This window comes from Opisthocomus hoazin, chromosome 1 (assembly GCF_030867145.1).
Source record: "Opisthocomus hoazin isolate bOpiHoa1 chromosome 1, bOpiHoa1.hap1, whole genome shotgun sequence".
Lineage (NCBI taxonomy): Eukaryota > Metazoa > Chordata > Aves > Opisthocomiformes > Opisthocomidae > Opisthocomus > Opisthocomus hoazin.
The window spans coordinates 28,124,530-28,138,997 of NC_134414.1; the positions used below are offsets into that span (position 1 = coordinate 28,124,530).

At 39.5% G+C, this 14,468-nt stretch overlaps 2 protein-coding genes across 5 annotated transcripts in view; both read left to right on the top strand.

Annotated features, from left to right (window-relative positions):
• Nucleotides 1-7,590, top strand: part of RXFP2 (relaxin family peptide receptor 2) — a 70,066-nt gene extending 62,476 nt beyond the window's left edge. The window contains 1 exon segment of the mRNA XM_075418514.1: nucleotides 7,483-7,590. Coding sequence (XP_075274629.1) covers nucleotides 7,483-7,590 — 108 coding nt within the window.
• Nucleotides 1-14,468, top strand: part of FRY (FRY microtubule binding protein) — a 257,840-nt gene that overhangs the window by 14,929 nt on the left and 228,443 nt on the right. The gene's annotated exons all lie outside the window — the stretch shown is intronic.

The following is a 14,468-nucleotide window of genomic DNA, read 5'->3' on the forward strand; positions in this document are numbered from 1 at the left end:
GTTTGAACTATTTTATTTTTATTTAACTTCCATGTAATCTTAGCAGTCAGAATCAGGAGTTACTGCATCCAGTAACCATCTGGCCTTTTCTTTCTTGTTTTCAATTTAAAAGTTTTGAGAACTGCTTGTATGTTAATGTGTGTAGTGCAGATGGTGGCGGGACAGAAAGGTGGGTGCATTGTTGATCTAGACTTTTTTAATAAAGACTGAAAACAAATCTACTCTAGCTTGCTTTATTTGACCTCACACTTCTGTACGTCAGCTGTAGAATATTGCTCTACAGTTTGAATAAAAGAATGCCAATAGTGAGTCTTCATCATGCTACATGTGATTCAGAAAGCCCTGTGGATTTTGTTGCTGGTCAGGTGGAAAAATATGTTAGATGGGAAAATAACCCATTCCAGCATACTCTTGTTTAATATTCATCATAGGAGTTTGACCACTTAAACAAAGAGATTGTTGAGACTTAGCTGGTGGTCAAAGTGAAAGATAACAAACATAGCATTTTTTACTTAATAATGTCAAAATACCCAAGTTTGTTCAAGCAAAGATTTTCAAGTAGCAGTTTACTTTATTTGCTATTACTTTAAATAAACATTTTCTTCTCTAAAGAAGTATTTTCCATATTTTTTTAATTAACTTGATCCAAGTTTTATGACAAGGCTTAACAATAAGGTCTTATTTCAGGATACTGATAGTTTTCATTACTTCAGCAGAAATTTGTTAGTATTATCAGTTCCTGTGTTTAGGCCTTTATAAAAAATTCCTGCTAATTTCCTTGAATAATTACTTTACCATTACAATTTAATTAGGAAGTATGATTTATGTAGGTAGGCTTATAGTGTTCTCCTTTTGGATCAAAGTTAGAATGGGAGTCTAAAAAATTGCAAGATCAAGCTCTAGAACCTTATTGTCTTAATTTTATGCCATAAAAAGTCAATTAATGCAAGATGTATTTTACTCCTGCCCTATTTATGGAGTTGTTCATAGCTTGTATTTAGGAAAGTGACTGAAGTTTGAGGAAGAGAACTTCTTTGGCTGTGTAGTATCCATCTTATGATTGGTACCAAATTTGAGAGCAAATGCGAACGTAGGGGTTGCCCATGGTATTCATGCAAAGAAGACAGCATGCGCACGTGTCTCAGGGGAGATTTAGATTGGATATTAGGAAAAATTTCTTTACTGAAAGAGTGGTCAGACATTGGAACAGGCTGCCCAGGGCAGTGGTTGAGTCCCCATCCCTGGAGTTGTTCAAAAAACGTGTAGATGTGGCACTTCGGGACATGGTTTAGCAGCCATGGTGGTGTTGGGTTGACGGTTGGACTTGATGATCTTAGAGGTCTTTTCCAACCTATAATTCTATGATTCTATGATAATTTAGTTCTGTTGATAAACTTCCAGCAGTATTTTGACAGAAGTGTCGTAGGAGACATCCCCACGTTAGTATATGATACTTTTTCTCCTCTGATACCACTTGTGAAGCCTCTCTGATGGGCACTGTAATGGCTGCAAGGCGTTGGGGTTAATGCAGTAGCCTCTAGAGCAGGCTGCAGTAGCCCCTGTTGCAGTGATTGGCTTTGTGCGATCTGTTTGCCAGGTGAGCTTGGCTGGCTGCGAGACCATCTCTTCAAACTGCTGTAGTCATAACAAAGGAATGTTTTTTTTTTTGTCCTTGTTGAAATAATTGCAAATTGTACTGCTATCTAAGAGTACTACACATCATTACTGGGGTTGTAATCTATGTTTCTGCATAGTGCGAATTGTATGGTTTATGTGTTGAGGGGTAAGAATTGGCTCCTGAGGTCATTTGGTGTATGGACTGTCTAGTGTATCAATGAAGATATTGAATCAAGAGCATAAGTTTTGCATTGTGTGTGGAAGGCGGTCAGGATCGTGCAGTTCCTTAGTGAGCTCTGAGGACATCACTGAAAGTTAGGGACTTAGCCAGTGTTTGAGCAGCAGCCAAGAAGCTGAAGCAGGAGGAGTTGCAATGCGTTCAGCTGAACTGAATTGCAAGCATAGTGGTGGAGCAGCTTCCCTTGTCTTACAGAAGTGCAGTGTACTGGAGGCTGGTAGTTTTATATCTGCATATGGAGAATTATGGTTAACTGTGTGTATTGTGAGTGTGTGCATCACTGGGGCTGACTCCAAACACAATATGGAGGTGTGGTGACCCTGTCATCAATGGATGGGAAAAAGTATTTTTAAAAATGTAACTACATCCATTTTTCAGCGCTATTTGAGGCTACGGCTTTTGTAGGCAGAAGATTAACATCATCCCTTACTGGGAGCTTAATGTTTTTCTGTGTCTGAGCCCAGTTGTCAGGGAGCAGCAGGACAAGGCTGCTCTGCAAAGGAAACTGCCAACAGCCAAGGGTGACAACAAAGAGCGTAGTCTGACAGTACCCAAACAAGAAGAGTGGAGCAGTCTGGTGACAGTACCCAGGGACAGCCAACAGCCCTGTTTGCCAGACAGACCTGTAGTCATGAAGCAAGTCCAAGGTCAAGTCTGCTTGTCAGTGCATGTGGCCAGGCACAAGCATATCTGGGAGCGTGGCTCAGGCAGGGACCAAGGGCAAGACTCTGAGCTTCAGCATAGCTTCCAGGCAAAATAGGGAAACCTCCAACATGGCTTTTCATAGCTCTTTCCCACACAGCTCTTCTCACAGCTCTCTGGCAGCATGGCAGAGCTAGCCTTAAGCACAGCCAGCTGACCCTCTAGGAAGGGGTGAAGAGGTAGCGCACAGCGCCTTGACACTGATCTGTGGGTATCATCTCTTTGCCTGGAGGAGGTAGCTTCAGTCAGCTAAGCTTCTTCTCTTGTGTTCTTGGACATATTCCTTGACAACTGTGAGGCTGTGAAAATATGAATAAACTTCTGATGCAATTTGCTTCACAGTTTATCCTATTATCTTCATGCATATTGAGCTGGAGGAGAAGACGGTGGATCCCTGTGGGACTCCACAAGTGAAGATCTTGGTGGAAAGAGCGGCACAAGGAAACCACTGTGACTTGCTCAGCTCTGTCACAGGACAACTGGTACCCGCTCAGTACAAGGCTGATAATTTCTGCTTTCAAGAGGCAGTAGGCGTCCACTGATGATCATACCAGACCTGAAGGGAATGCTTACCATGGCTTGCAGATCTAGAAAGGACAGTGGGGTCTCCACCAAGCACAAACCACTAACAGTTTTTCTCTCTAGGCAATATCCATCCTGCTGCAAGACTGAAATGTCTGATTTTTTTGAGTTTTTGTGGTATGACAGCTCCCTCAGAAAAGTGAATTCTGCCTTTTTTTCCTTTTAACTGTAGTGGAGATAATTAATGTTTACGGGAAATATCACACAGTTCATCATTTTAACAAGGAGTGATGAGGGAACAGTATTAAGGACTTAATGGGAAGGGCCACAAGCTCTCTGTGTGTATTACTGTTTCTGTGCTGGTAATATTATAGTTAGATCTTTACATATTAAAGAAACTTTAGAAATTGCTGCCAGGATGATAATTAATGATATGCTCAAAAGCACAACTTGAATCAGTGCTCCCTAGAGACTACAGCAACGATATCACAAGTTGAACACCTTTGTGAAAAAGCTAGTGTAAGAGTGGGGCAAACAGGAGATGTTTGCTGTTCTGGTTAACAAGTTGATGGAAGGAACAGTGCAGCATTAAGGTGTTCAAGATGTCTCTTTTGTCCTGATCATATATAGAAACAATCCTCATAAATCTGAGGGCAAAGGAAGTATGATTGTGTGATGGAACAACAAAAGGAAGGTGAGAATTAAGAGGATCAAGAGTATTGGAGAAACATAGGAAAAGGGTGAAGAAAATGCAAATTAGAAGAGAAATTAGAAAGAAGAAACTCACTGGAAAGGACAAATAGCTGGGCCCAAAGCTGTGAGAAAAAGATTATTTTAGGAAGATGGAAAATGATATGTGTAACAATGCCAGAAATTATGCAAAAGGAGAAAGAAAACATTGAAATATAAGTTGTATCTTCTGTAAATTGTAGAATACCAAGAAGACTGTTAGATATGAAGACATATTTTAGTTAAGGTGCTTGCTGAAAACAAGTGATGTAGTTCTAAAGCTTAGTAGTGATTGTAAAATTTATAATTCTTGAAAGGCGGACCATTTCCCAATTTGTGTAAGGACCGTAGGACAGGTATTGCATCCAGACATTAAATTCCAGTCTGAATTTTGCTGGTGGTAATTCAAAGATACATATTTATACTTAGCAGTAAAAGAGGAACTAGCTAGTTCTTAGAAAATTACCATCTCAGTATTGCAAAGCAAACAGAAGTTTACTGATGTCCTGGAAACTGTGTATGGTTCATGGTGTAATAAGAGAGATATGTCTACGTTCATGATGTAGTAAGTAGAATATCAAGTAATCCAACAGCTAAATCTAATATTAGTTTACAGATTCACTGATTAAGGCTAGGAAGTGAAGAATAGTGTTGCCATGGTGAAGTCTATATGATAAAGCACAAGAAGAACGAGCTAGTGAATAATTGATACTAGTCTAAGATTAGAAACGATCATTTACAGTGTGCTCTTTGATATTCATGCATGCTCTTTACTTCAAAAAAACCTCAGAGAAACACATTAGCATACAGTGTGACAGGTTTTTGCATGAACTTTAAGCAAAGTACCAGTGGCTTATGTGTGCAAGAACACACAAGTATACAGTTACTGCAGTGCTAAGATTGAGAATTCAAGCATAAACCATGAAGTTAAAAAAAGGAAGACTTTTAGCATGGGATGTATTTGGCCAGGCTGCATGTATTACTGTATTTCTTAAAAATGTAACAGAAACAAAACTGTGTCATAAGGTTCAGTAACACAAGTTGTAACCTTGTGCCTGTGTGCTTGCCTCCTCCTGGTTTTAGTCACTCAAAATAGCTCTTAATTTAATTTTTAAGATTTGGTTTAGAAGTAGTTTAGTAAGGTGTCCTAGGCCATCCTGAATTAAGAAACCGTACTTAAAAGTGTCCTGATAAATCTTAAAGACGCGCTTTTTCAGAACGGTTAAAAATCTGACTGCTGTTGCGAAGATATCCCTGAGTAAAGTAATGGAAAGCTATTTTCTGGGATAAACATTGCAGATCTCCTAGAGCAAAGAACTGCAGGCCTCATGCCTTTATAAACAGTTTTACTTAATAAATGTGTCATTTATAAATGAATGATGGAAATCAGTGAACATACACAATAGTTCTAAATACAGTCCAGCTGCCCTGTAGCAAACTTTACTTGTCATAATTTCCTTTTTAGCAATCCCAGTAGCAAGAGCTATTTTTCATTTTTAATTAGCTCCATTAAAATAAATAAAATACATGCAGTTGGCTCGCATACAACAATCCTGAGGTTGGGGGTGTTATTTTTTCTGCTTGTGAGCTGCATTAAATTATTTAGGGGAAAAAAGTTGACTGATATGAAGCAATCTCTGTATAAATATTGTGTGCTTCATTTAAAATATTTTTTTTCACTCTTTTAATGCCTCAAGGTTGCAAACCATCTTATAGTAAATGCCCCTTTAAAACAAACATCTCTTCATGTTCTCTAGAGTAAGTTAAATTATAACCACAGTATGACCATATATTTAGAACTTTAAAAAGGACGAATCAGAACAAATGGAAACTAATTCAACAGTTACTGTGAAATAGTGACGGCAAATATCAAGGGACAGAACTGAGAGATGCCTTAAAGAAGGATGGCAAATATCAACATCAGGTTCAATTTCAGTTAATTTACTGTCTAGAGTAAGTAGGGAGTAGCATACAGCACGTAACAAAAAGTTTAGGTTTGTATTACATGATGAGGCACTTGATTTCCTTCACTAACTTCTAAAGCTGCACAGGCTTCCTGCGCATTTTTTGGCTTAAAAATTGGCAAACTGCCCCTAATGATTATAAATGAATCAAGACAGGCAATCCAAGAGGAAAAGGAAAGGGGTTGTCTTTCTTAAACATTGTACATGTAGAGGATCGTAGAGGTACTAGATATGTATAAAAGTGATCAGCATTTTTGTCAGCTGGTTTGTAGTATGCCTAAATATTCCTATTTCCCACAGATAGACATACTTAAAGATGAGGTTTTCAGACTTGATTTTTGTCCATCCTAGAACTGAATCAAATGTAAAACTCACGTTGGTGTTTTATACATTGATGGTTTTATACAGCCATGGTCTGTGTAGAAGAAACTGTATTCAAAACCTCTGTGTTTTTCATACTGGTATGATATGCACGATGCTTAAACAATGAATTCATCCTGAATGGGAAGAGGCTTTGTATTGTGTCTGAAGCAATGATCTGTGCATATGTAATAGTCATATTGGTGTCATATGGTGTCTTCTTCAAAAATATCTTGATGCAGTTGCTTGGTGGAATGCTTGCGTTTCTTCCTGCATTCTTCAGTGAACATTACATCAGATATTAGAAAGCAGCCTTATTAATTGCAAAAAAAGCGTAGAATTTTCCAGTACATTGGAGGTCTCGGATATACATGTCATTGGGGAACGTGAATTTGATAAATGTACCTTTGAGAAAAACTTGTGAAGTTTATTTTTGGGAGAGGGGCGTTCTAGCTGGGCAGTTAAAATAGAACTGAAAATGATACAGATCAAAAGCTAATAACTGTAATTAACCTCAAAATTGAAAAACACTTCTCTTTAAGCGTGTCTCCATCATTAATGGGAGACTCTTGAATGACTGGCAGCAGTTGTCTGGTCCTTGCCTTCCTATTAGTCCCTTTGAAGTGAAAGTCGGAGGGCTGCGAAGGCTTCCTTCTAGACGTTGGACTCGGCAGTTCCTTGGGTGCTGCACCGAGCCAGGGTTGCGGCACTGGCAGCAGAGGAGCACTTTCTGTGATGGGTAATACACTATGTTGTGAAGCTCTGCTGAGTGGAGCTGGCGTGGGTTGGGTTTTGAGGTCTACTGGTCAGTTAAGATTGTGTTATAAAATTATACACAGCGAAGAAAAGTTGTGTTATTGCATAAACACTACAGACACAGTTATTTTCTTTAATTAGCTTTTCAGAAATTTTGAAGTAACATCTTGGAAAAAATGGTAGCGTCAAAGCCTGTCGGTTTATGTGCACATGCCTCCAACAAAGGCAAAGGGGTACCTTTTTTTTGATAGATTAGTGAAGGGTTAAGCATGTATTTTGGCTGCCTGGTATTTGCTGTTTTTCTGTTACATTTTCATGGAATTTACATTATGTTTTTGTATGCTTGATTTCCCATATAGCTTGCTAAGCGTCAGTAAATTAATTCCATATATGTTACTATCTGTGATTTGCGTACAGGAGACCATTAACCTGTAAGTTGTATGCATTTGTTAGTATTTGCTTACATTATTTCTTTAGGAGTGGTTTCTTGCAGAAAAGCAGACAGTGCTGAGTATTGCAAAGCACAGATATTCTCAGCTATTTCTCTCTCAGAACTTGGAACTGTGTTATGTAATTTTTCCACCTGTTTAATAGAGTGATAGACATTTGTCAGGGGCTTCAGTGTCAGAGGCTAACAGATCTGGATCTTCCTCCGAGCACAGTGGAGAAGAGGAACGCCTCAAGGGGTCTGCTCACTATTAAGACTTTTGAGAAAAGGATATTTAGTAGAGATAGATGTTCATCTTGTCTTGTTAGCGTAACTTTTGAATAAAGTGTTCTCTGCTTAGTTCTGAAGCAGTTCGTTGGCAGCATGATTAACAGTGGTTTATTGTACGACTGAAGAAAGCAATATTGATTGCAAGTGTAAAGGCATCCCTAAAGACGCTTTCTGGATTGCTTGGTTTTCCTAAATGAAGTAATCTTTAACAGAATTTTGCAACTGAAGGTTTTTTTAAATTTGTCTATTGTTTCAGAAGACTTCATGATTCTGATTCCGATTCTGCTTTTGAGATTATCATATATATGACAGCGAGAAAGTGCAGACGCTAAAGGTATTATTCAGAACACTATTATTATCAAGTTTGAGCCCCTGGAGTTTGGTTTTGGGGTTTTTTTGGCAGATTACTCATATTCAGAAACCTTGTCTCTAGTAGGTTGAATTTTTCACTTCACATTGGGATTGATATTTCTTTTTTGTCTTTTTTTTGGCATTAAATATTTTAATAAGTAAGCGGGCAGCAAACTGATTGGTATTCCTAACTAAAAAAGCTACTTACATGCTGCTTCTGTTAGTCTTTCTTCTTAATTATTGACTCGGAAGGCCTTTATGTATAAAGGCATAACAGACGGATAAGTCAACTGTAAGTCAAGGGGAGGCCTTGCCTGGTTGTTATTTAGATTTATTATTCAATTTCTACTCTTTTTTTATCTGAAATAATTAAGAATTACTTGAGATAGAAAAAAAGTAATGCTGTACTACCTAATTTGCCTATTAATTAGACAAAGGAAATTTAAACTAAATTAAAGAGATGGCTAATTTTATAACATGAAGGGAAGGTACTGGCTGCATTGGGTGTTTTGTTTGGTTTTTTCCTTAAGCTACTTAGCTGGGGAAAAAAATTCGTGCAGATCATCATAGGAAAAGGGTGTCTAGAAAATAGATTTCTGTTCTACCATTTTTGATACCATCCTTCAAATAGTTCTTCCTGCTCAAGCATGCAAGAAAAGCTGGAAAAGTTCTGGTCTACATCTTGTTCGGGTGCTTTGTACAGATTGCATAAGAGTTTAATCCAGAGTTTATTTACTGAAAATTGCAATGTCTGGGTCACTGAAGATGCCTGCGTATCTGATTAATCAAAACAGAGTGGGGAGGGAGATCAGAAGAAGGAACACTATTTAATGAAATGCCAGTTTAGAGATCAAATTTAATTAAAACTAACAAAACAAAAGTAGTAGTTCCTATCTGAAAACTATTGCAGCCAGCCACGTCACAGAAGCCTAGTAAAATAAATACCAGATTTTTGGCCCCAACTGAAAATTCGAGGTTTTTTAGAAGAGGATTATTTTTCAGATTTTTGTTCAAACGGACCTCCACTCTTGCTGTAGTCACCAAACCAACACTTGACGCACCATTAGAGATGCTTGCAGTAGGACAGCAAGCCGCAGAACTCTTCTGAGAATGCAGCACTGTTGTGCTGGTTGGAAGTGCAGCACCTCACCACCATTTGCCTTCCTTTTTAGTCATCTGTAGAAAACTCCTTACCTGTTAAGCAATAAAGTGTTCTCCCTTTATTATTTTGACTCTCAACAAGGCCGTGGTTGCGTGAGCACTTTCACCAGGAGCAAATCACTGCTGATGCTGGAAAATGAGTTCCCTTCATCTGACATCCTGCTCTGTCCTGCCAGCTCTCTTGTGTTGGCCGTGCTCAAGTCTTCCCAAAAAAAGTTAGTGTGTAGTAGAGGGAGAGTTGGTGGGTTTTTGCCTGTGGTTTGTTTGGGTATTTTTAATCCTCTGTCTGAGATGTTAGGGCCTTTTAAAAATACCATCTCCTTATGTCCTTTCCACTGTTGAAATCCTTGGCAAATAGAAGTTATTCAAGACTGACGGTCAGTTTTGAGGTGAAATTTATGTAGAACTGTTGTGATTTGAAAAGTTCTTGTAAAATAGCCAGAGGCATGAGAGCTTAAAACTAGAATGGGATGGCATTTATTGATACTAATTTTCAAGGTTTTCATAAACGTGGAGCTCTCCAGAGAGCGAGCATAGAGCTATCAGTGACCACGGTGGGAGGCAATAATCCATGTGCTATCACCCTGCTGGCAAACAAGGTTGATTCCAGCCTTCACTTACAATTTTTTATTTTGTATCACTTTATCTTCTTTTCTATCAGTGAATTAAGTAAATGTTTTTAGGACCACGGAATGTTTATTAGCAAAGTGCCTTTGCTAATAGTAATTGGGTCATATGGGTGTACAGTCAATTGGTAAGGTGAACATTTTGTCACAAATTAGGTAAATGTGAAAGAAACACGTGACCTTATGTATTTTTGATAAGAAACAATCTGCCAAGTTGAGCTCTAGGGATTGTATGGTAACACATCAGAGAACAGTGCCTTCCAACTACAGATAGGTTTATCAATCCGTTTCATAGCATAAAAGATGCGTCTCGGACTCTTCATCTAGTAAATGCATTTAGTGCATTACTGTGTAAAGCAGCGTAGTTAACAGAAAAGGCTCCTCTATAGGAGACCAGTATGTTGGGATAAGAGCTGAAATATAGATAAAGACTAATACTAGTTGTCTTTGAGAGCATAAGGAGAAAAAAGCCTGAGGACCAGAGGTGCATGTACGACGTGTGCTGTGCTGTGGTGCAGAAATGCTGATGCTGCCGTTCTGAGCTGTTTGCACCAATTCAGATCTGCAGACTGCCCGGGCCTGGCCAGATGAAACCAAATGAGAAGTGCAGTTTGTTGGGTAGATGCAGGCAACTGATAGAGCAGCTGAGGGAGCTGGGGCTGTTTAGTCTGGAGAAGAGGAGGCTGAGGGGGGACTTTATTGCTCTCTACAACTGCCTGAAAGGAGGTTGTAGTGAGGCGGGTGTTGGTCTCTTCTCCCAGGTAACTAGCGACAGGATGAAAGGCAATGACCTCAAGTTGCATCAGGGGAGGCTTAGATGGGATATTAGGAAACATTTCTTTACTGAAAGAGTGGTCAGGCATTGGAACAGGCTGCCCAGGGAGGTGGTGGAGTCACCATCCCTGAAGGTGTTTAAAAAATGTGTAGATACTGCACTTTGCGACATGGTTTAGCAGGCCTGGTGTTCTTGGGTTGATGGTTGGACTTGATGATCTTAGAGGTCTTTTCCAGCGCTAATGATTCTATGATTCCTTCCAGCACCCGAACCCGAAGCTTTAAGTTGTGCTGCACAGCTATAGCTGGTCTGAGGCAAGCGCAGGTGTTCCTGGCACAGCATTGCACTCCATGGACTGGCTGAGTGCATCCCTGCTGCCTGGGAGGTAGTTTCTCCCCTCTGCATTAAATACGTGAAAAAATGAAAAGTACAAGGTCTATCTGAATATAAATGGATAACTTCCTCAGCTAGGCTTATTCTCACTGTGATACTTAATCAGTTTCTGGGCAAGCACGGGAAGGGAAACACTTGCAAATTGCGGAGGGTTAGGAAATCACTACATGGAATAGTTTTTAGGAACAATAAAGTGATACATGACCAAATAGTTTCGTGGGTTTTTTCCTCATTCACTGATGTTTGAAGTACTGGTTCCCTTGATTCTTTCATGGAATATTTATTTGTAGATCTCCAAAATAATGTATTTTATGGTGTAATTTTGCCTACTTTTAACCAGCACAAACTTAGTAAATGAAATTAATAAAGTTAATATTATTGCTGAAACTCAGTCAACAGTAATTTTAATGTTTACCTTCACTTTTTTTCAATTTAACATCTCAATGTAAAGATACTAATACTGAACCTTTCTCTGTAAGTGTTCAAAACATCCAGCTATTTTACCAGTAACTTTTTTTTGGCAAGAATTTTTTAGAAGTTAAGATTGTTTCAGTATTCAGTGGAAAGGGAACGTTAGTGCCAGAATAGCAAAGTATTTACATGATCCTCTGCAGGGATTGATGTGTTCTCTGCATGAATTATTTCTCTTAACAATCATTATCATCTTCTGGTCTCAGAATTAATTACAACTTTGAGTGGGAAATATTTTAGCTGGCTTTGATTCTTTCTTCTGTGTTGTTTGTTACATTCTTTACTTAGTAAGTTACATTTATCATGAAGAAGAATGGTATTTCCCTCTGCACTCCCCACTCTGCATCTCTTTTTCTTTTTCCCTCACTTTTCATTGCAAAATGTGACTGGTGCAGTTGCTGTTTTGAACCCCACCCTGAGGGTTGCTAGGCAGAGGAACTTAGTTGCGTCAGTAACCTGTTACTGAACAGGCTCCTGCAGCCCTAACCAGCCATCTAATGAACAGCCAAGTCTTAAAGGAAGTAACTTCTACCATTTACTGTTTGGAACCAGACCTTTTAAACACAGAAAAAACGCAGCGGTAAATTTGTGTTGAAATAACAAAACAGCTAAAGAGAAAAAAATCTTTGCCAGCAGAAACTAGTATAAAGCAAGAATATAAATGCCTGAAAATAACTCAAACTAGTAACTCCTGAAAAGGGATGATAACATCATGCATTGCAAATGCTCAATTGCTTTTTTTCAGTTTTGAGGTTTAGGGATGTGGATTCAGTTTGGGTCCACGTCTGGCTTCTGGACTGGTGAGTGACCGACCTCAAATGAACTCCACAGATTTCATCAGATAGTTCCTGGTTTGTTCTGTGCAATAAATATTTGACTCTAATAATTTACATCTTGACATTCCGAATCAAACTGATTTCTCCATCCCTGTTAAGTGGTAAAATATAAATTACCCAAAGCAGAAGCATGTGTGTAAATATTTGAAATGGGGTAGTAATGCTTTCTGAGAAATAGTACTACAAATGTGGTTGGCAAGAGTGGTCTGGAGATTATTATCTGGCCATCAGTTCTTAGCACCATCTTAAAGTCGATAAACACAGAAATATTAGGAGAGAATCGTGTGAAGCTGCGTGCGGGGAAGAAGAGAAGCGAAGAGCGGAGCCTGGAAGGGTGGTGAGATAGTGGGCATGAATTTCAGGTGAGCAGACAGGATGCTGTGGAAACAAAACTAAGCAAGTACAAAACTGTACAGAGCTTAAAGGTGCAAAGTTAAGAGACTGTGGTAGGAGCAGGTTTGCAATAGCTGGTGACATTTCTGAGACTAAATTTTTCCCTGTCATTAAACTTACAGTCAACAAAGAAAAGCTCTTTTGTTGGTTCTCTGGATTCTGGTCACTGTTGGTTTTAGGGTTTAGCTGTAGGTAGATAAAGTAGGCAGTTAGTTGAGCATTCAGCTGGTGGTAGCAACCTGCTTTGGTCCTGCCTTTCTTTTGCCTGTGGCTTTTCCTGAGTGGTGGTTCAAGGAGTGCAGGATGGCCAGGCAGCAGGTCTTCGCCTCCTGCTGCTGCCCTGCCGGGCACAGGCTGCTTTCTGCTGTTCTCACCCACGGAGGGGCCAGAAAGGACCAAGGCAGCCCCGATAACCACCTGGGTGCCTTTTCTTGGAAGCAGCCCGTACCACCCGTACCACCCGTACCTCCCCCAGCGCCGCGGGAGCACACCTGCTCCTCCATCGTAGCCCTGCCACTTCCCCTCCATCTTCCTCTCCACTCCCCACTGCAGCTTCGCATCTGCTGTTGCAAGGCTGTGAGCCGGCTTTGGGAAGCAGCTGCCGGGAGGGCTGGGCTAAGGGCCTTGGCTGCTGGAAATTGCACCATCTGGCTGTACACCAGAATGCAGTGTATGGAGTTTGTATTTAAATCACCTAGTATCTGGCGTCTGGACTTTATTTATCTGCGTGCTTGACCAGATGTGGTTTGAGCACTTTCTTTTGTGGATGATGTTCTACGTAATGTGTGTCTTGTCAGTTCTCAGTTACCACAGTGAAAGATGTTATGTAAAAATAATTGTTCTTTCTGCAGAGCTGTCATTTCTGTTGGTGGGAGCTGCACGTGAGATGCCATTTGTTATTGGTGTCTATTAGAAATATCAGACACAGAAGGCAGGTAAATAACATTTTGCCCATGTAATCAGACGGGTCAATTTTGACCATCTGCAAAGAGAGGCTAACGCATGACAGGTCCGGCAGTACTGAGTATTCTGATATTAAGCTGCACTGTGCTATATATCTCAAGTTTCTATCAATAGGGCTGGGTTGTGGGGTGGCGTTTTCTTTTGCTTTTCGTGTGTTTTTGTATAAAGGAATCTTTGTCAGCTTAAGGCTGAAAGAAATGACGCTGTTAAATGAGCACACAAAGTACCATGCTGCAGAAGGCCATCAGAGGGTGCTGGAGCGATGCAGCTCTTCACCGGGGTTTTCTGCTTTCTGGGGAACACGGTGTATTTTGACAAACCTCCTTGTTTTGGGATGTCTTACTGTACAGCTGTGGAGTTATTGCATTGTTTATGCGTTTAATACCATAATTTTCATACTTTTAAGTACTACTATGTGTTGTGAAGATTATTTCAGAAATGCCTGATAAGCAGTAATATTTACAAGAACAATGTGTACCTAGATGGGACATTTATTAATTTTCTTTACCTCTAAATGGAGATACAAATGAAAATCCTGCTTTTTCAGAAGAAAAAGTTGGGCAGAGTGAAAATGCCAATGATCTCTGTGACTTATACATGCTATTTTGCACATATTTTGAGACTGATGTAACAAAGCACTGATCTATGAAAGTCATGATTTGGTGTAAATAATACCTGTGTAGAAAGAATGTACTTACCAAGAAATATTTCCAGGAGGATGAATAAAAAGTTAGATAGCGTATGACTAATCATTGTGCAACACTTTGCAGTTAAACTAATTATATCCATACTGTACTTTATTTCATTTTCCTCATTTTTATCCTTGTTTGGGGTCTGGTTTCTGCTCTGGTTGTAAGGGATACTGTGCCCTTTATATATTGGATGAAAAGGTG